Consider the following 23900-nt stretch of genomic DNA (forward strand, 5'->3'; position numbering starts at 1 on the left):
AAATATAATGTATAAAAAATATATATGAGTTGTGGAGTTGATTCGTGGAGTTGATTCGTGGATTAAGTATGTGCATGCAACTGGGCCAAAAAACCCCGAAACTTCTCAAAGTCCTTGCCCACAGACTATGACATAGGGCCAAAAAATAATTGTGTTGGTACGTGCTACCAAAAAGATTATTGTGATAAAAAATATATATATAAAAAAATATATATATGAACCTGAAACGCAACAGGTGTTCCAATTGTATGAACCCAGAGCGATGGCTTTAACACCGGATTCATAAATACAATATATTTATATCACATGATCAAAAATTGCATAAGATTACATAAAAAAAAAAAAAATATATATATATTAGGCATTATTGATGAAGGCATTTACGTCAGTGTCGACGTTCATGCCGAATGGCACGTAACTTTTGACTTTGTATATCCAGGACATCTCTAACTTAGAGATCTCCCTAATAAGTGAACTGCCTCGCCAATGGGGTTTGTACTTGTCAATTCCTACAAAAAGTGTTTTAGAGGGGTCTCTACTGTGGACCTGATCGTAATGCCTGGAGACAGGGTGTTTATCATGACCTCTTCTTATATTCCCTATGTGTTCATTCAGGCGAACACGTAGGGCCCTTTTGGTCCTCCCTATATACTGGAGCCCACAGGGACATTGTAGGAGATAGACCACCCCTTCAGAACTGCACGTGATAAATGGTTCAATATCATATGAACACCCTGTGCTGGTAGATGTAAATGTTGTGATACGTCTAGATCTATTGATGTTAAGGGAACACACTTGGCATTTTCCACATTTATAAAACCCCGTCAGATTTTGAAGAAAAGATCTAGTTACTTGTGGGGGGTCTTGGACTGTGGGTGCTACCCTATTGCCCAAGGAAGCTGCTCCCTTAAATATCACTCTAGGGTTGGATGGTAGAATGGTCCTAAGGGCTGCATCGCTACCCAGAACGTGCCAGTGTTTACGTATCAATTGCTTGATCGCACGATGTTGTACTGAGAAAGTGGTAATAAACGGGACAGTGTTTGAGACCTCCATCCTAGGTCTAGAAACATCAGACAGTAGATCAGCCCTATCTTTATCCCTTGCTGATTTGACCGCCTGAGAGAGGGAGAGCTGATCGTATCCCTTCACTAGGAATCTTTTGGTCAGAATAGATGCTTGATGGTCAAAGGTAGCTATATCTGAACAATTTCGTCTAAGACGCAAAAATTGTCCTAGAGGGATGGCCTTGATCCAGGGTTCATGGTGGCAACTGTCTACAGAGATGTAAGCATTTCTGTCCGTTGTCTTGAAATATGTGGATGTCACGAACTGTCCATCCACGATCTGGATATTCAAGTCCAGAAAGTGGATGGCATCCTGGCTGGCCTCAAAATTAAACTTGATGCCTCGATTGTTGGCATTCAGGGTATTCATAAAGTCTTGGAGTTCGGTCTCGCATCCATCCCATAGGAGGAGGACGTCGTCAATATATCTAGCCCACAGGAGTACCTCAGGTCTCCTGGGGGCGTCGACGACGTCCTCCTCCCACTTGGCCATAAAAATGTTGGCCAAGCTAGGAGCGTACTTGGCCCCCATAGCTACTCCACGGTCCTGCCGATAAAACTGGTGTTCAAACCAAAAGTAGCTATGGCTGGCAGCATATCGCAAAAGTTCCATAATGAATTGAATTTGTGTAGGGGGTAAACCAGAATCTCTGTTCAGGAACAGTTCAACCGCCTCTAGACCCAGTTGGTGGGGGATGCGGGTGTAGAGGGATGAAACATCCGCGGTCACCATCCAGAGGCCCTCCCTAGGAGTGATATTAGAGAGTGTGTTAATCACCTGTTTGGTGTCCTTGATGTACGATGGTATCCTTCCCACCAACGGTTGTAAGAAATAATCGATATATTTGCCCACCCGGGACGTGATTGAATCAATCCCACTTACTATGGGACGTCCCGGGGGGCAAATCAAATCCTTATGTATCTTCGGGAGGTAGTAAATGACTGGGGTTCGAGGGGCGATCGGAACCAAGAACCGTCGTTCTTTGTCATTCAAAATACCTCTCCGAAGACCCCTATCAACAATAGATTCCAGTTCCTTTTTGTATTTGTTCAAAGGGTCTCTATTTAACACTGTATATGTATCAGTGTCATCTACAATACGGTGCATTTCTTTATAGTAGTCATGACGGTCCAGCACCACTATTCCCCCCCCCTTATCTGCTGGCCTAATGACCAGGGATTTATTATTACAAAGGGATTCCAATCCAACCTGGAGGTCTCTGTGCAGTTTCACCTTCCTAACCTTGATTTGCTCAAGGTCCCGTAAAACTACATCCCTAAACACACGGATGGCTGGAGCAAGGGAACCCGGGGGATTAAAAAGAGAAGCATTTGACAAATTTGTGTGCTGATATTGATTAACCCTGTTGTCTGCCCTATTGATGGGGTTAGACAACATGTACCGTTTAATGTTTAGTCTACGTGTAAACTTATGCACATCCATGTAAGTTTGAAATTTACTTAAATTCCTAGGTGGGGCAAACTTCAAACCCTTATCTAAAAGTCGCTTCTCAGCCTCAGTAAGTGTTTGTTTGGACAAATTAAAAATTCCTGAACCTAGGTCCTTCTTCTTTTTGAGTGTCTGGACCCGCCTCCCCCCTCTGGTTCCTCTTTTCGTTCCCCGGGACGTTTGGGTGGCCGGACGTCCCTGGGAAAACCCCAATGTTGGTTACTGTTCCCTCCTGGAGGGCCATAGGGGTGAGGTTAGGAAGGTGAAACTGCACAGAGACCTCCAGGTTGGATTGGAATCCCTTTGTAATAATAAATCCCTGGTCATTAGGCCAGCAGATAAGGGGGGGGGGAATAGTGGTGCTGGACCGTCATGACTACTATAAAGAAATGCACCGTATTGTAGATGACACTGATACATATACAGTGTTAAATAGAGACCCTTTGAACAAATACAAAAAGGAACTGGAATCTATTGTTGATAGGGGTCTTCGGAGAGGTATTTTGAATGACAAAGAACGACGGTTCTTGGTTCCGATCGCCCCTCGAACCCCAGTCATTTACTACCTCCCGAAGATACATAAGGATTTGATTTGCCCCCCGGGACGTCCCATAGTAAGTGGGATTGATTCAATCACGTCCCAGGTGGGCAAATATATCGATTATTTCTTACAACCGTTGGTGGGAAGGATACCATCGTACATCAAGGACACCAAACAGGTGATTAACACACTCTCTAATATCACTCCTAGGGAGGGCCTCTGGATGGTGACCGCGGATGTTTCATCCCTCTACACCATCATCCCCCACCAACTGGGTCTAGAGGCGGTTGAACTGTTCCTGAACCGAGATTCTGGTTTACCCCCTACACAAATTCAATTCATTATGGAACTTTTGCGATATGCTGCCAGCCATAGCTACTTTTGGTTTGAACACCAGTTTTATCGGCAGGACCGTGGAGTAGCTATGGGGGCCAAGTACGCTCCTAGCTTGGCCAACATTTTTATGGCCAAGTGGGAGGAGGACGTCGTCGACGCCCCCAGGAGACCTGAGGTACTCCTGTGGGCTAGATATATTGATGACGTCCTCCTCCTATGGGATGGATGCGAGACCGAACTCCAAGACTTTATGAATACCCTGAATGCCAACAATCGAGGCATCAAGTTTAATTTTGAGGCCAGCCAGGATGCCATCCACTTTCTGGACTTGAATATCCAGATCGTGGATGGACAGTTCGTGACATCCACATATTTCAAGACAACGGACAGAAATGCTTACATCTCTGTAGACAGTTGCCACCATGAACCCTGGATCAAGGCCATCCCTCTAGGACAATTTTTGCGTCTTAGACGAAATTGTTCAGATATAGCTACCTTTGACCATCAAGCATCTATTCTGACCAAAAGATTCCTAGAGAAGGGATACGATCAGCTCTCCCTCTCTCAGGCGGTCAAATCAGCAAGGGATAAAGATAGGGCTGATCTACTGTCTGATGTTTCTAGACCTAGGATGGAGGTCTCAAACACTGTCCCGTTTATTACCACTTTCTCAGTACAACATCGTGCGATCAAGCAATTGATACGTAAACACTGGCACGTTCTGGGTAGCGATGCAGCCCTTAGGACCATTCTACCATCCAACCCTAGAGTGATATTTAAGGGAGCAGCTTCCTTGGGCAATAGGGTAGCACCCACAGTCCAAGACCCCCCACAAGTAACTAGATCTTTTCTTCAAAATCTGACGGGGTTTTATAAATGTGGAAAATGCCAAGTGTGTTCCCTTAACATCAATAGATCTAGACGTATCACAACATTTACATCTACCAGCACAGGGTGTTCATATGATATTGAACCATTTATCACGTGCAGTTCTGAAGGGGTGGTCTATCTCCTACAATGTCCCTGTGGGCTCCAGTATATAGGGAGGACCAAAAGGGCCCTACGTGTTCGCCTGAATGAACACATAGGGAATATAAGAAGAGGTCATGATAAACACCCTGTCTCCAGGCATTACGATCAGGTCCACAGTAGAGACCCCTCTAAAACACTTTTTGTAGGAATTGACAAGTACAAACGCCATTGGCGAGGCAGTTCACTTATTAGGGAGATCTCTAAGTTAGAGATGTCCTGGATATACAAAGTCAAAAGTTACGTGCCATTCGGCATGAACGTCAACACTGACGTAAATGCCTTCATCAATAATGCCTAATATATATATTTTTTTTTTTTTTATGTAATCTTATGCAATTTTTGATCATGTGATATAAATACATTGTATTTATGAATCCGGTGTTAAAGCCATCGCTCTGGGTTCATACAATTGGAACACCTGTTGCGTTTCAGGTTCATATATATATTTTTATATATATATATTTTTTATCACAATAATCTTTTTGGTAGCACGTACCAACACAATTATTTTTTGGCCCTATGTCATAGTCTGTGGGCAAGGACTTTGAGAAGTTTCGGGGTTTTTTGGCCCAGTTGCATGCACATACTTAATCCACGAATCAACTCCACGAATCAACTCCACAACTCATATATATTTTTTATACATTATATTTTCAATATTTTTTTTTTATATCTTTTATTATTATTATTTGTCCTCCTTTTTTACTTTTAAGTTTTTTATACATTCCTTATTTTCACATGATGCATATATGTATCCAGGAATACATTCCTCAATATTGCATTTTGTATGCAATATTTTAGACTGACCACTAGAGGTCCTCCTTTTTATTACGTCCCCAGAGACCTCATTTTCCATTTTTGTATGTGTGTCACCACTCATACGCTTTTTGGTATGAGGTGACTTGTCCACCTCAGTATGGACGCACGCTGGTATGGTGGATGGTGGGCCTTCTCTGGGTTGCGCATTCTCTCCCTTTTTGTGGGTAGGGGTTTGGTGTGGGAGCCCAGTGTGTACGTGTGGGGGTTGGCTTTTTTCCGTCCGGGTCCCCTCCTTTCCCCTCCCCCTTCTGTTTCTGGCCTCTGCTGCCTGTGTGCAGTGGGGCGATTCAGCCGCTGGTTTGGCCTGGTGCCGTGTCATGTGGATATTCGGGGCGCGCAGGCGTATTGGAACCTCCCCCCTTTGGCCTTCACCCCGCCCTGGGCTTCCCTCACATACGACCTGACGCCGCATCACGTGATCGGAGCTACGACACAGGGCGCGCATGCGCCCTTGTGTCTAATTCTCTGCGCTCCACACGAATGCGGACGTCCGGTTCCAACGGAACCCAGAGCGAGGCTCTCTCTCTATTTATTGTTATTATTTAAGGAAGGTGACGCGATGCACCGCCCGTGCCCCTGGAAGACGCAATTCTTTTGCGAAACGCAGCGTAGGGCTGAGCGGTGTCATCGCGTCACCTTCCTCTATCGTTGTACTCCAGCAGGACGGGCGGCCTGTGCACATCCGGCCGGTGTCACAGACTGCCTCTCATCAGAGGATTTTTGCCTTTTATATGTGAGTGTTTACTATATGTTTTTTAATAAAATACCAATTGATTTTACACTATGGGAGCCTTCTTCTGTTTCCCCTATATGATGTCTACACTCCATTGAGGGTCGAGTGTTGCCTTTTTTCCCTGTGGATCCATTCGCTATACAGCCCCAATACAGTTGGAGAGGTTCCAATCTGGTCATCATTCCAGTTCCTGAGTTATTCAAGCAGCATGACTACAATGCCCATGTAGACCCTCTGTAACGGGGGGTCATGGGGTTCCGGTAAGCGGCCAGTCACTTCATTTACGGTGGTGGACCCACACATCTGGGATTTCATTTCATTTTAATTGGACTCTTTTTTTACATTACCACAGCACTTGTAGGGTGTTTTTTGCATATGGACTTTCCTCTCTCCTTTTTTCATTTTGCTTTAAATTAAGACATTACCCTTTATATACACTGTTATTTTTTATGGTTTATGTACGAATTTGATTTGCCATTGAATATATTCCTTTAAGGGGAAGTGGGATCATTTTTTCAATCTAATACCAAGTTTGTCACATTTATTATATGTTTTCACAATATTTACCTATTATTGGCTGAGTACTTTGTTCCAGTCATACACATGCTAGTTTTTTGTGTTGTGTTTGTGTCTGCTAGTAATGTTTTTAGTGTATTTTTAGTGAAAATAGTGATTTTTTATTTTACAGGTGCTTTCAGAAAATACTTACTAAAAAAAACTTAAAAAAACTTAAAAAAACTTACAAATTTTTGTTACAGTATGTATTAACTCAATACAGTTTTAAATTTTAGATTTAGTAGGAATTTAGCATGAATTTTGTAAGTTTTGCTGTGTTTGTGTATGCAAATAAGATTTTTTGTGTATTTTTAGCGAAATAATTGTTTTGATAAACATTTGCACAAATATCCAGGGGCCCTAAAAAATCATTCAAATAACATTGTTTTATTCTACAGGTCATGTGCTTTCAGAAATTGCACAAATGGTCTGGCCACCTGAGTTTTGAAGTGGATGGCAGGGCCTGGCAGTGTTTTTTGTTATATACATTTTAAAATACTGAAAATTAAAAAAAAAACACACTTTTCTTCCTTTCTGTTATACAATAATGCAAATAAGTACTAGGCAATATTTCTTCATAAATTTAGGTCAAAATGTATTTTGCTACATTTCTAAAATAAAAATAACTGAAATCAGTCTATATTATTTAGTCTATGTGAAAGTTATAGAGTCTACAAACTATGGTATACAATATATTTTTCATTTCTTGAGGCCCTACAATGCCAGGATAATACAAATACCCACCATATTACCCCTTTTTGGAAAATTGACAGTCCAAGGTATTTATTAAAAGGGAAGGTGAGTTTTTTGAAGTTGTATTTTTTTGTCACACTTTTTTGAAAAATAAAGAAATGAATTAAATTGTATTTTTCAAATTTTTTTAACATGCTGTCACCAGAGCAGTATAGTGTCACCATAGTGACACTGTACTGCTCTGGGGAGGTGATCAGGATTATTTTTACATGATTATGATTGCTTATTACAGTGCTAATCACTGTATGAGCAACCATTATACACTGTGAATGGCATCCTTTCATGTGCCAATGTGTACTATTGTGATTTCTGTGATTGGCCATAGCTATCACATGGTACAGGTCCACTGTGATTGGCCCTGTACCATGTGATCACTTTGACCGATCACAGAAATCACAATAGTCCACAATGGCTATGAATGACAGCCAATGTTTACAACTGACATGTGATCAATGTGATTGGTCACAGCGATCACATAGTACCAGGGTCAGTCACAGCAGCTCAGTGCAAAAATCTGTGGACACAGTGGGTCAAAGATCACGCCGCTGCATGGCCCCTAGGACAGGCATGAGCGGGAGAACATTATATGACGTCAACCTGAAATAACAGAGCAAGCCCCTGGCCATTTTATTACTATAATAACGTTCTAACATCTGTCCAAAGTCATCGCGTTCCTGGAAATGTTGCCGGCTTGGTAATTTTACAATTTATGCGCATTTGTTTTATGTGAATGTAAGTGCACTTTTATATTGAATAAACACATCATAAGTTGGAGAGGCATGACTATGCTTTTTTTTACATGAATATTTTTGCTGGAGTCCTGATATGCTTGCTTATTGGGGATATCCTAGATGTTGAGACAGCGGTCTGGGAAGTGCAGTGGCAGCTTTGAGTGACCACATATGCTTATTATGACTTCTCTTGTAAAAAGAGGGTCATGGCAATTTGGTAAGCAAACACTCCTACTACACTTTGGGTGATGGTGGTTGCTGGTGACACCTTTTGGAGTGAAATTTACAGAGAAACACTATATCACGATTCAACTGGATCTTTCTGTGGAATATATTTCACTTACTATGGATTACACGTGCACTATATGAATTTACTTATTTATTACTTTACAGTTATCTTTTATTCTAAATTTTATGTACACTTTATACACTTTGTTTAACATTGTGTTATTTTTCATTGCTAATTTCAATTTTTTTTACTTTTAGCGCAACACTTATTATTTACAATAGGCTGTTCGGGAAGTGGTTAAGATACATTAACAAACTGAAGCGGAACTCTACAGCTAATATTTTATAAGCAGTTACAGCAACAGTTTTGTTCCTTTTGGGATAAAGGTTTTACATTTACTTAAATGAATAAAAGCTGATCATTGTAAGCACTCCTGACAGTGGTAAATGGGTTACCACTTACCAGCACACTGAGGAACTCTCTATCGTATTGTTAACACATGAACAATGCAAGACAACTGACTGGCTCTTTGTGCTGCTTCCCCCTTTACTAGTCTGAGCTCTGCTATATAGGGGACATCAAATGAATGATACCAAGTCAAATTCAGGTACCCACACAGCTCAGGCCGCATTAATTTGTTACAGTTGTAACTCCCCATAGTTTAGAACAATAGAATATTAATAGTCAGGTGTGTGGTAGTATGTTCTGTAAATTCAAGGTATCTAAAACACGCATAGAAATTCTTAAACTCAACCAACCCTTTTTTTTACCAGTAAAAGAAGCTTAAACAAATGATCCTTCACTTTGTTCGACCATTCAAAGAATCTAAGTTGCTGTTACCAAGTGACATTGTGATCTACTTTATCATTAATACCACAGTTTTCCTTCACCTAAGGAACCATGTCTCCTCCTATAATTTCCTTTTAAACAGGTTTGACAAGTATGCCAATCATTCTATACTTAGGTCAAAGTCTGAAGAATGTAATTTTAATAAATAGCATTGCACCCCTTAGGGGAGAACAAGTGCTGCTGGGAAATGTCACCTCTCCTAAAGTACGCAACAAATGTTCCGCATGTAAGGATATCAAACAGTGAAAAGTATCGATAGAAAACCTACTACAACATCAAACGCTTACAAGAAACCTTGATCTTTTGGAATGATGGATCTGACTATTAAACTGGGACTATTCTTAGCAATGTGCGCCGCTGTATATACAAAAGGTAGGAATTCACTACAAAGGCATTATTAGATATCTAGATTCACTATTATACTGTCGTAAGAGCATGAGATACCTATTTTTTAGTAATAAGCTTTCATTAAGACACCATGTACATACCTAGTCACTTTAGTCTGGACACATTTTCCAATTCTAGAGAGGGTTAGCAGCTAAAAGAATCTAGTTACTAAAAAATATAACTACATGTTCTGGTATGGCACAGATAACCTAGTAGTCAGAGAGAACACGTTTTAATGCAAGCACTAGGCAGCCTGGGGGACATAGGAGTAACCTCACAGTGTAATGCAATGAATCACTTACCCCGGTTTCAGGTAGGTTTCAGGTTTGGTAAGCCTCTGCCATTTACGTTAATTCACAGCTGATATTACACATTAAGCAGAAAAAGTGGTAACAAATCAGCTGAAAAATCAGAATAGGAGTATTTATGAGGAAGAATTTGGTATAGATATTTGCTGTTGGCTGTTGATTAAGCTAGGTACACATTATCATTTTGTTTTATGTTCAACCCAGCGAGGGAGCTTGAGAGGAGCTCACTGTAGCTGGGCTATTCTGACAGGCCGAATGCCGGATGGTTTCTGTTGAACCAGCCAATATTTGGCCCATGGGTACGGAGCTATAAGAAACAAGCAACAGGACCAACAAAAATGGAATAGTTTACCACTGGCAATTTAGGGCTAAACGTGTTTCCTGGACTTTAAAATCAACTTCATCAGGAGAACCAAGTGTCAATTACTCTGTTACTCCTCCAGACAGATGAAACAAGGGATCATATCATGGCCTTGGTGGGAGCCACACAGGAGGGCCAAACAATACCCCCAGAAAGCAAGCACATCTCAAAACTCAATGGTGGACATGCTCAACACGCGGTAACTGGTATGGTAGTTTAGTAAGATCTGTGTAATAAGAGAAAATTGCTCACAGTGGCTCAAGTATAATTAACGTAATTCCCAGAGGAGTGCCTCTCTGCACACAAGACAATAGTAGGCTACTTTCAAATGGTCAGTAAGACACCATGAGGTTGATTTACTAAAACTGAAGAGTGCAAAACCTGGTGCAGCTGTGCATAGTAGACAATCAGCTTCAAACTTCAGCTTGTTCAATTAAGCTTTCACATTAAAACCTGGAAGCTGATTGGTTTCTATGCAGAGCTGCACCAGATTTTGCACCCATGCGCCGCAAAATAGTTCCACGGTGTGGTTGGACAACACAGTTGTGGTTTTGTGCAATGCAAAATATCTATTATACTAATGTAGAGTTAACGCTACCAGCAGTGGTAAACAGGGCTCACTGTCTTTCACCACAAAATGCTGTTTATTTGAGGATCCTTGTGATGTAACTTACCACAAGGGATTACATAATAATCGAGTAGAAAAAGAAGAGTTCTTTCTCCGGTATTTTTTAACACACGTTTTTTTAAGAAATTATATAAATAGGAACGTGGAAACCACTAACATAATATAAAACTTTCTAAAATAAATAATTTTGTTTTCAATATTTAACAACAAATGTAATATTTAAATAATCTAAACAGTATACAACAGAAAACTTTATCCTTTAAATACTGTTTTCTTACTTAACATAAACCACTGTTGTTCACTTCAGTGATTTCAATGGGGAAATATTTAGCTTCAAACTTGAGTTTAAATATTCTAAAGTTATTTTTCATAAACCACTATTCTAAAATCCCTGCTCCCCTTTCTTCTGTGAAGTGAGGGGGTATACAAACAGAAATAATATTCTACAACCATTGGGATGTGTGCTGGACTTTATTGAATCTGCATGTGCATAGATAATCCTGAGTCTGGTATTTGGATTTAGCAAATCAGAATAAGGCAAACATGCTGTGATCCTGAAAACCTGCAGCTTGGAAAACAGAAAATTATTTCAAATACCTACCATAATTTTCGTTTCCTGGCACCAATCCATGGCAGCATACTTTTTAACTTACCACATGAATGCTGCCATGATGACGCCAGAAAATCAAGTTTAGGATCTTGGTGAATCATATCTCTTGGTCTTTGGCAAATGGTGGCAATAAATAACATGAACTCACATCTGGTCTGGTACCTACTGCTTTGCTGAGGAATGGGCTGTTTAGAGCAACCTTACTGGGTGTTATCACTCACTATTATCTATGCATGCATTACTTTGATCAGTTAGCTGATTTGAATGGGAATCAGCTGAGGATTCTAGTGACACATAGGATGGACAGTTATTTTCCCACCTGTCATTTTTGTGAATACACCTGGATGTCTATGGGTACAGCCTGTGGATGAAGAAAATTGGATGAGTGCACACCAGTGAACATTAGTGGTTTATTTATTCATTCATAAAACTTGTAAGCCGGGTACATCCCAACAAGTATTCTCTCTTTCTTGCTGTAATGTGCTGCTAAATTTAATGAATGAATAATCTACTCTATTGATTTAATCATTTTTGTTGTTCATAGTATTTTGTAAAATTATAAATTGTAAATATATAAAATAAATCACAAACAACAGAAATAATAGTAATCCCTACAAAGTTTTGTTATTTTGCTATACTGAACACATACTTTTTGGTCTAAATAGCTATTTGTAGCTTGAAACTGTCCTTCAATCTAATCTCAATAAAAAATATTGAAACAGAAGTAATAGTGAACATAAAGTTTAGTTCAGATTTTAGGGATTTTTTTTATCAGGAATATTATTAAGTTAGGTAAAGTATAACTATGCTTGTAGAAGATCATTGGCCCACTGTTCCCTTCTCCCTCCCTATCCCTATCCAATGTGTACCACCAACTCTGACCTCAGCTCAACAGATAACAGTGGCTAAGCAACATGATCTACTAAAGGTGGATTATGGTAGATCCCCCATGTGGGGCCTTGTCTACTATTCAAAACCTTTTTTCTTGGATGAACTCAAGGCTAGAAAAATTAAAGCAATTTAGGCAACATCGGTGAATCAATTATACAATGTATTAATGGATTTCAGGAACTGGCTTTAAGAAATACCAGCAACAGCTGTTATGTTGAAGTGTGATCATCAAAAACTGCATTATGAAATACAACATTAAGAACTCAAATTTCATATAATTTTAATAAATAGTTCCATATGCTTAGTCAATAATTTAAAAACGAATGCAATATTTTATGACCACCCTGTACTCAGGAACGCTGAATATGAAAAACCTTGTACCTTCTTTGACCAGTGACTGTATAGTAACAGCACTAACAGTTACTGTTAGAATGATAATAAAACTCAATCTGCCTTGTGAACACATTAGCCTAGTACACATGACCAAAATATCGCTTTCGAAGCAATCGTACGATAATCTGATCATTAGTTTACAACTTTCGCCTGAAATTTTCTGAAGGGATACACGTGAAAATGTTCCTTCTACAATACCAGATCGTACGATTTTCGTTTAATCAATACAGTTTTTGTTTGAAAATACAATACAAATACATGACATCACTTTCAAATTTTATTCTGTTGTACGAGAATTTTCGTACTTAAGTAACCTATTCGTTTACGATATGGAGACTATCATGCAAAAAACCAAAAAAACAGACGATCATTTGTCCGAAAATATCATCGTTAGTAATAGGCTTTAGTCCTTGGTAGATATTGGTGTCTTTCAGCAAAGAAACTTAGGAATAGCAATAGTAAAGGGGTAAGGTGGAAGTTCAATGCTACATATCTATACTAAGGAGAAAGTAGGGCAGATAGGTATGTTAGCTAGAATATGTATGTTTCTGAACATCTAAATTAGCTACAAATGAGTCATGAGATAGGCATCTAAAGTGGTCTCTAAAGTTTGGCAATACTACTGCAATTATCTTATTAATACATAGTATATGTGACACCACGCTAAACTACCTGATTAAATGACCTAATTAAACTACCTAATGAAGTCTTTACCTAGCAGCTGTGTTCTTATCTATGCTGACAAAAAAAATGTCAGTGTACTCAGCAATTAATTTAGCTGAATAAAATGAATGTATAACTTGTGTTTTGTAAAGACCCTAATGCATATTCATATTCTATATAACAAATGCCTGTGGGAAAATAAGGTCAAACTGCAAAACAAGAAGCACTTTGGGAGTGAGCTTTTAAAGGAATGTACAGTAAGTATGTATTTCTTATTGTGCATTGTTTAAAGGACACAAATTAATGTTTTCAATCTCTCGTATGTGATATAAATGTGCATTAGGATGTATACATACAAGAACACAGGACACAATATTAGGGTATATATTTATCTTATTTAGGTACATTAAAGCGGAGTTCCACCCAAAAATGAAACTTCCGCTTTAAGGGAAGGTGACCCCCTGACATGCCACATTTAGCATGTCATTTTGGGGGGGGGGGGGTGGTGAGTGCAAACCCTCTTTTTAGAGGGTTCCAGCTCCCACTTCCTCCCGGGGCACCGCGGCACCAGAAGGAAGATCACCTCTCCCCCCTCCCTCTCGGCTCCCCCTCCTCTCTGCCGCGCCAGCATTGTCACTGTGGATGCACAAGCCGCGCTGCGTGCTGTGACTGGCCGGGCAATCATCTGGGACCTGTGATGTGTCCCAGATGATTGCCCGGCCAGTCACAGCACGCAGCGCGGCTCGTGCATCCACAGTGACAATGCTGGCGCGGCAGAGAGGAGGAGGAGACGAGCGGGGCTTCGTTCCCCCGCATGGCTGGATCCTGGGACAGGTAAGTGTCTAATTATTAAAAGTCAGCAGCTGCAGTATTTGTAGTTGCTGACTTTTATTTTATTTTTTTTTAATTGGAACTCCGCTTTAGGCACTGGGCACACTGAAAACACAAAAACAATACATAGTATAGAACTGTGACTAGAAACAAAGTTGTATCTTACTTAAAGAGGAAGTAAACCCTGATGGCTCTTTATTCCCCTGCAAAGGTAAAGCATAATGGGCTACTATGCACCGCATAGTAGCCCATTATGTGTCACTTACCTGAAAATGAAGCCTGCGATGTCACCGCTGTCCCCACTAGCAGGGATTGTCCATCTTCAACCCTCTTCCTTCCGGAGCCGCAAACTCCGACTCTGTGACTGGCAGGAGTTGCGTGACGTCACTCCCGCGCATGCGTGCAGGAGCCGCCAGTCACGGCATAACCCCCTTTAGAAACGGCACGATCTGCCCTTTTGGTGCACGGCTTTATTGTAAATATCTTCTAAACCGTGGAGGTTTAGGAGATATTTCCAGCACCTACAGGTAAGCCTTAATATAGGCTTACATGTAGGTAAAAGTGGTTGTACAAGGTGTATGGCCTTAAGCTTTACTGTGTAAAGACCAATATTAAAATATAAATAAACTGCTCAGTCTAACTGATTTTTCCAGATCAGAGACCAGATGCTCCAGTGACTTGATTGCATAGGCAGTAACTAACAACTCTGTTGACTTTTTCAAATGATTGCTGTTGCCCACTCCCAAGATAAGCCTTTGATGAAAGTGTCTGATTACATTCTCCTTCCCTGCTCCATAGATAAACACGTATGTTCAGAAATTCCAAACACATAATTATGTACAGACCTTTGAAAAAAAGGTAAAGCGTGCCTGCACGACCAACTGCTTGGTCTTGTAGTGTTTATGGGTCGTTTTAATATGAAATTGCTGAATGAGGGTCTAATGCTTGACTTTGGTATAGCATGGACAGCCACACACTGATCAATATTCGGCCAGACCCTGCTGAACCCTGATTTAGATCCAACTTTGGCCAGTTTTATGCCCCATTCACACCTGAACTGTCTGTAGCAGGAATCACAGACGTGTGGAGACAGCCGCGGCTTTATTCCCGCAACCTGCATTGAAAGTGAAAGTAAAGAAAAATCAGAAATATGGGGTTGACACTAGAACAGAAGGGAAAACTCCCCATGGGGACACTAGTTCTGGTGACACCCTAGGATTCCCTCACTTTGGAGGGCTTTGCTCTCTAGTCTCATTTTGGCTATGGGACAGAAATTGAAAGGTAATCTCCCCTACTTGTATAAAAGAAAAAAACCCTTAGGTCAACGCTGCGCTAAATAGAAATCAACAACTAAAAAAATAATGAAAATATTATAAGTGTAAAGCAGCCAGCACCTAAAGTTCAATACCAAAAAAAACTTCCAATAAAATAAATAACACAGTGAGTTCAGCGCTAATAATGATATAAAATATTAGACATGTGCATTCGTTTTCGTCCGAATGCATTTTCGTCCGAATTTCAGGTATTTTCGTTATCGTTTTAACAAACGATAACGAAAGTGCAGAGTCCGAAAAACGAAAGATCCGACATAAACAAATGCTTTATTTTCGTTTTCGTTGCTACAACAGTTCGATATAGATAGGAGATTCGACATGATGATGACAATAACAATCTGTCCATCAAACCTGTGGTCGAATGTGCCTAACCTTAACTCTATTAGTCCAAGATTATTCTACATAGAGAGAAAAGATTCGACGTAGAGAGAAAAGATTCGACGTAGGGGAGAAAAGATTCGACGTAGGGGAGGAAAGATTCGACGTAGGGGAGGAAAGATTCGACGTAGGGGAGAAAAGATTTGACGTAGAGAGAAAAGATTCGACGTAGGGGAGGAAAGATTCGACGTAGGGGAGGAAAGATAAATAAAAATAAGGATGATGATGAATGTTATTGGCTGATTGTAACCAAAGAGGAGGAGCAGTAAAATAGCTAGAACTAAGTACACACGTACTTTGGCTTATGGTGTCTGTTGAAAGTTCTAAGAAGATTCGACGGAGCAGGTAAACTATACGGCGTCGCACAGTTTAGCTGCTCCGTCGAATCTTCTTTGAACATTCGACAGACACCATAAGCATTCAATGACAGATTCGACCTTAATTAGGATTTTCGGACGAATGCAATTTTTTACGAAAACCGAAATAAATAAAAACGAATTTCGGGAGTAACTAAATAAATGTATTTTTTTGGACGAAAACGAAATTCCGAAATGAAATATTTCAGTGTGCACATGTCTATAAAATATGATATCCTTATGATGATAAAAATTGTAAAATAATCGAAACAACAGTGATGCATACAATGATAGGTGAAATCAAAATATACCACATTAAAAAAGAAAAAAGAAAAAATGTTCAAAAAATAAAAAATAAAACTAAAGCAATGTCCCATAGTGATCAATGAGAAAATCCATGAGCAATAAGCCTCCAGAGGAGAAAGGATGATTTGCAGGAAACAAAAGCTGTGATACCAATCTTCCCAAAGCAAAAACCAACGTGTGTTCAGGTCAACACCCAAAAGTGAGGTAGCTTGCTTACCAAAAAGCCATGACTGCTGCTAGCAGTCTCGCCCAGCACAGGGAATTTAAAAGTCTTCCCAGAACTTAACATTATCCGGGCCAGCCGATCTTCTAATATTGCTCAAAGCTAAAAAAATAGAAACTTCCATAGTGCAGTATGTCAGTTCAAAATCATTTATTAAAAGAAAGGTTTGCACTTACAGGAACGAAGTGCCATCATAAGCGGTTGTGTCATATAAAAGCCGCAGTGTCTCTATACGCTTCTCCCTATTTGCTAGAGCGTTCGTCTCACCACCGTCGTGGAAGGCTAGCGTGATGACGCCACCGTCGGAGGCTTCACCCTGTGAGTTTCGTCACAAATGGACATCTCCTGGGGATTGGCTGAATCTCCCCTACTTGATTTAGATGGTAAAAAAAAAAACTGACAGGGGTTATAACCCTCTTTTACTCTATCCAAAATTTAAAAAAAACGCTCTGCCTTTAGCGTTACTTTAATTTACTTTTAAATGGTGAAGGGACCAGTACAAAGATGCTGCAGTGAATTTGTAATGAATCACATAGGTTGGATAACAGGCCTGAACAATGGACCTAATGGGAATCATCAAACCCTTATACAAAGTCTGAATATAGAAGAGCACTTTTGCATGAAGAAATTCGCAATGCTTATTAATAATGTGGCTGTTTGTTTTTAGATGTGTCACAATATAAACCAGGGTTTTGGCGTAACGCAACATACAACGTGACATACAATACGTTTGTACTGGAACAACCGAACTGCGTTTTTACTCAGTATAATACAACTAATGTGTGGCTAGTTGTTGCAAAAAATGACGGTATGTAGAATAATCTGCATTTGTATTTTCTTAATACTATGTGTAATACTATGTGTATTTAAAATTAATCTTTTACTGTGGCAAATCCATTTCTATGGCCCACCATAAAGTGTTTCTAAACCCAAAACCAAAAATGTGATATATTGCAGCCTACTAGTCCTTAGATATGGTGGCTGCATTTGTTTTCTTTTTTCATTATTTCCCATTGTTTTCACCTGGCCATCCTGCAAATAACATACTTATTGTCCTACGTTGTAGACGGCTACACTCATTCACTCCATTGTATCTATAGAGGGAGCCATGGTTGTCACCCAAGGCTGTTCTCCTGGTTTAGGCTACAAAAATAACTTTCTCTCTCCATTTTTAGAGGGATTTCTAGTTTACAAAAGATAGCTTTTGTGATGGAACATCCAGCACCCAACTTAGGTGTTTCTGTCAGTATACAGCTTCCTCCAGTCTGGACCCAGGAACCAGGTACTACCAAGGACTAGACGACACTAGCTTAGGTGCAAACTGGAACTCGAACTGATTTTATTGTAAATTCACACAGAATATATAGGACACAAGATCAGGTAGAGTCTGAGCTCATTATCGTATACAATGCAAACTGTAAACAGGAATATAATTAACACAGCTAAGGAACAGCCAACATAAGCATACACAGTACACTAATTAAACAACTGGCCACCTAGACAAGCCTAAGTGACTCAGTGCCCACCCAGACCGTTCAGCACCAAGCCCACAACCTTGGATACACAAAGTGCATAACAGATTACTATAGGCATAAACATATAGACATCCCACAATGGTTCAATAACCAGGTAAAGTGAACACAATATTATACAGATCTCCAAGAAATGAGCAGACAGACAGAAAAAATAGGCGACTCAATTAACAATGGGAATTCACACCTAGGTGGCACACAATGGGGCAAAGACACACATAACACCTTAAAAAGATTATAGCAGGAGATCCCAGTATCAGATTGGTTTGAACTGATTAGATTAACATCTGCTCTAAGTCTCACACTCTAAAGTAGTCATTGCTGGTTTGGACACAAATCTGTATCCTGGGCCTAGATTCCCAGAGTCTGTGTATTTTGGGGAGACAATCCCAAATCCGAAGCAAGCCCACTTCAAGGGTCCCCCAGGCACACACCTCCCAAGAATAGAACCCCCTCAAAAGCCAGGGCCATAGTCTGTAGGCAAGAGGCTACCCTGCAGTCCCCTCCAAAGGGCCCAGTCCTGGTTGAGTCTGTTACAGCTCCGAAGAAAGATAAGATTGTTTGGGCTTTTAGTGTATTTCACAGGAAGTTAAAAGGTCACTGGCAAGATCTTTTGGTATTTTCTGTAGTTGCTGAAAATGTTCTTAGCCTGAAAACAAAAACAAATGCAGCCAACACATTGAAGGACTCCTAAGCTATATACAATATTACAATTTTGTTCTTGGGTTTAGGTATTATTTAAGTCTCTGATTTAGCATCCACCTAAAATGATCCTCTTTTGGAGATATAATCCCCATTTGGAATAGTCAAATTTCCTTTTAAACCAAATCTCCATCTCTAATTTCTCTACAGTTGTCCCTCTATTTAGTTTGATGAACTGACCTCTATAAACAAGCTTTTTACATATCAATACAATACTTCAAGGAGGTTCACAGATTGACTGCCACAGAGCAGCTTGCTACTGATAGAAAGTTTTGGCAATAAAGCAGGTACTCGTTCTCCAGTAGTGAATATATTTTAGATCCCTCAACTAGAGGACTGCATAGTTTGGCACAGGTGTGGATTATATAAACTCCTGACTGATTTGACAATGTTTATCTAGTAGTCTTTGCATTGAAAAAGCCACAAAGTAATAGAAGTGGGGAGGAGTTGAAACATGAAAACTTTCAAGATGCTGCTTCCATAAACCCTAGTGGCCCAATGTGTACAACATTTACCTATAACTGTATAAAAGATCCACTTCAATATAGCCAGCTAAAGCAATAAATACAGTCCTACTTACCATGTTATTAAGGCCTATGTACATGGGCGATTAGGGCCATACACCTACCAGATCAGTGTATTTCAGCGGTGGGTATGGCCCGGTGCAGACAGGAAGCCCATACAAATCAATGCAAGGCTGACGCCGTCCACGGCTTTCTGCGGATTTTTGCATGTAATAGCGCATGGAGTAGATGTGTACCCCTGGATGCAGACAGTCCGCATCCAGGGGCACACATCCATCCTTAACTGTAGGTAATCAATCCATGGGCTATTAATATTACATGCAAACATATGGACAGTGTCAGCCTTATTGATATATACAGGCTTCCTGTCTGCAGCTGATCTGAAACACCTGGACAGATTCACCACATAAATATGCTAGTCTGGGATGTATACAGCCCTAATTGGCCTTTTGTATGAGTCCTTAGGCTCTTGTTGATAATCACCATAGGCGTACGCAGGGAGTGTGCCGGTGTGCCTGGGCACACCCTAATCACCACTTGAGGTGCAGATTCCCCCTGCTGATATTGCACCAATGCCCCCGAATGGGGCTCCTTAGAAAAAAAAAAAGATAAAAATAAAAAGCTACTGACACGGTCCACGTCCCTGACACCAACCTCTGCTCTGCTCTACTGACACCGTCCATGTTTTAATACATTTGGGGTGCACACCCTAATGCAATAGGCTGCACACACCTATGATAATCACCTAATTTTTTCAGCAGCATGCTGAACTCTAAAGCTGAACTCCGGGCAAACAGCTAAATACACAGACCATATATGTGTGTATATATATATATATATATATATATATATATAGCTATATATATATACAGTTGTGCTCATAAGTTTACACACCCTGGCAGAATTAATTTATGATTTCTTGGCCATTTTTCAGAGAATATGAATGATAAAACTTTTCTTTCACCCTTGGTTAGTGCTTGGCTGAAGCCATTTATAAACTGTGTTTACTCTTTTTGAATCATAATGACAACAAAAACTACCCAAATGACCCTGATCAAAAGTTTACATACCCCAGTTCTTTTTCATCTTATTTTATTTTAAGGTAAAGGGAGAACAAATGAAGTAAACACTTTACAGAGTATTATCACAAGTAGCTTACAAATAGTCATGAGGTGAACCTTTTCTAAATATGCACAATCCGAGGCATCTTTACTGTAGGATCTCTGATGAAATAATGGTATATCACAGTGTAAACATACGCCACATAAATGAGTGAATAATATCATACGGGTAGGTTCCAACATATAATTTGTCTCTAATGTATTGCATATCCATGATGTCATGTGGTCCATCCTATTCGGGATGATATGCTGTAGGGATCTCTTATTGTCTTATAGTAGATATCTAGTTCATTGAACTATCCTGGGCATAAGGCCTCCATTCATATGCTTGTGTGCTTGGTTCAAAGCGGGAAGAAAAGCAAGCAGAGAGAGAGAAGAGGATTATATCAAGGAAAGGAATAAGGGATGTTAAAGAGGTTAAGGATCACTCCAGCATGGCTATCTGGTAGATGAGGTTTAGTCATCAGCAGCCAATAAAGTAAAGTCTTCAGAGTAGCAAAACATTGACCATGAGGTCCAGGTGGTGGAGAACTGTTCCTCCCTCCCGGATTCCTACGCCAACAGATGCTCCAGATCTCTTATCTGATCCACTTCGACAGCCCAATCGCCCAGGGAAGGTACATCCGCTATTCTCCAATGACAGGGAATCATCGTCCTAGCTGCGGCCAGAAAGTGGCGCAATGTATCTTTTTTAATCGACTTGAGGGGTCCTGGGATCATAGATAGGAGGGCTATCTGTGGTGTGGCTTAATTGAGGTCGCCATCAGCCTGCAGTATAGGTCAAAGACCTTTTGCCAGAATTTCCTAATAGGAGGGCAAGTCCACCAAATGTGGAGCATTGTCCCTCTAGAGGACAGGCATCGCCAACAAGTAGCTGGCAAAGAAGGGTTAAACCGTTGAATAGTCGCCGGGCATCTGTACCATCTTGTCAACAGCTTAAACCCTTTTTCTTGAGTCTTAGTTGCTAGGGAAATCCTATGCGTCAGGATAAAGCACTTTTGCCAATGAGCAGGTGAGATAGAGTGTTGTAAGTCTTTTTCCCATTTCTGCGTGTATGTTGGAAGATCAGGGGTAGATATGTTCAGTAGTAGGGAGTACAGTAGGGATACTAGGTGTGTCGGTCGGGTCGGGCTGTAAAAGTAGCTCATCGAAGTTTGATGGGTCATCTAGCATATCCAATAGGGAAGAGAAAGTACGGATCTAGGACACTATTTGTCTTCTCTGTAACCACATTGTTGGGGGCCTCAAAGCTGGGAGGGTATGTGCGTTCTCAAGGATGGGTCCGCGCGAAGGACCTGAGCTAGGCGTCTATGACTCTCCCTATTCCAGAGTCCGAATCTCCACCCACTTACAGCTGTAAAGCGCAAAGATCAATCTCATTTAGATAACTGTCCAGTTGAACCCAGAGTTTGGACGAAGGGTGGTGAAACCAATCTATGATACGTGTGAGTACCGCCTCCTTGTGATATGTGGAGGTGTCTGGGACCCCTGCTCCACCCCGGGCCTTCGGAAGGATCATAGTATTATATCTTATCCTGGGACAGTCCACCTTCCATATGAATTTGGAAAAAATCTGACAAAGCCTCTTAAAGAACGAGGTGGGAATATAGATAGGGATGGTTTGAAAGACATATAAGAATCGAGGGAGAACATCCATTTTCAAAAAGTTTCACCCTACCCACCCAAGAAAGCTGTTTAGATGCGTAGGTAGTCAGATCCACTTGTGTTCTAAGAAGCAGAGGGGTAAAGTTACTGGAGAAGAGTTGGGATGCGTCTGTTGGGATGTAAATTCCTAGATAGCGAATAGAGGTGGAGCTTGTCTTGAAAGGCATACCCCAGTTCTTAATACCGTGTATTGCCCCCTTTAACATCAATAACAGCTTGAAGTCTTTTGTGGTATTTGTGAATGAGGCTCTTTATCTTCTCAGATGGTAAAGCTGCCGATTACTCTTGGGAAAAAACCTCCTCTTCCTGTAAATTATTGGGCTGTCTTGCATAAACTGCACTTTGAGATCTCCCCAGAGTGGCTCAATGATATTGAGGTCAGGAGACTGAGATGGCCACTCCAGAACCTTCACTTTATTCTGCTGTAGCCAATGACAAGTCGACTTGGCCTTGTGTTTTGGATCATTGCCATGTTGGAATGCCCAAATACGTCCCATGCACAGCTTCCTGGCTGATGAATGCAAATGTTCCTCCAGTATTTTTTGATAACATACTGCATTCATCTTGCCATCAATTTTGACCAAATTTCCTGTGCCTTTGTAGCTCACAAATCCCCAAAACATCAGCGACCCACCTCCGTGTTTCACAGTAGGAATGTAGTACCTTTCATCATAGGCCTTGTTGACTCCTCTCCAAATGAAGCGTTTATGGTTGTGGCCAAAAAGCTCAATTTTGGTCTCATCACTCCAAATTACTTTGTGCCAGAAGGTTTGAGGCTTGTCTCTGTGCTGTTTGGCGCATTGTAAGCAGGATACTTTGTGGCATTTGCGTAGTAATGGCTTTCTTTTGGTGACTCGACCATGCAGCCCATCTTTCTTCAAGTGCCTCCTTATTGTGCATCTTGAAACAGCCACAACACATGTTTTCAGAAAGTCCTGTACTTCACTTAAAGTTATTTGTGGGTTTTACTTTGCATCCCGAACACTTTTCCTGGCAGTTGTGGCTGAATATTTAGTTGGTCAAACTGACCGTGGTTTGGATTCAACAGAACCCCTCATTTTCCACTTCTTGATTAGAGTTTGAACACTGCTGATTGGCATTCTCAATTCCTTGGATATCTTTTTATATCCCTTTCCTGTTTTATACAGTTCAACTACCTTTTCCCGCAGATCCTTTGACAATTCTTTTGCTTTCCCCATGACTCAGAATCCAGAAACGTCAGTACAGCACTGGATGAAAGATGCAAGGGTCTGTCAGGAGTCCAGAAACTCATTGACCTTTTATACACACACACTAATTACAAGCAAACAGATCACAGGTGAGGATGGTTACATTTAATAGCCATTCAAACCCCTTTGTGTCAACTTGTGTGCATGTTATCAGGCCAAAATCACCAGGGTATTTAAACTTTCGATCAGGGTCATTTGGGTAGTTTCTGTTGTCATTATGATTTAAAAAGAGTAAACACAGTTGATTGATAATAAATGGACTTAGCCAAACACTAACCATGAGTGAAAGAAAAGTTTTTGTGTTATCATTTATATTCTCTGAAAAATGGCCAAGAAATCATAAATTCTGCCAGGGTATGTAAA

The 23900-nt window shown here is 40.5% G+C and overlaps 1 protein-coding gene across 1 annotated transcript in view; it reads left to right on the top strand.

The window, feature by feature from the left end:
- The first annotated feature begins 9213 nt into the window (after window positions 1-9213).
- The window catches only part of LOC141128105 (uroplakin-3b-like), a 51383-nt gene continuing 36696 nt past the window's right edge, over window positions 9214-23900 (top strand). The window contains exons 1-2 of the mRNA XM_073615188.1: window positions 9214-9467; window positions 17432-17572. Coding sequence (XP_073471289.1) covers window positions 9404-9467; window positions 17432-17572 — 205 coding nt within the window. The 5' untranslated portion in view covers window positions 9214-9403. The remainder of the gene's footprint in view (window positions 9468-17431; window positions 17573-23900) is intronic.

This window comes from Aquarana catesbeiana, linkage group LG02, assembly GCF_042186555.1.
Source record: "Aquarana catesbeiana isolate 2022-GZ linkage group LG02, ASM4218655v1, whole genome shotgun sequence".
NCBI classification, from domain to species: domain Eukaryota; kingdom Metazoa; phylum Chordata; class Amphibia; order Anura; family Ranidae; genus Aquarana; species Aquarana catesbeiana.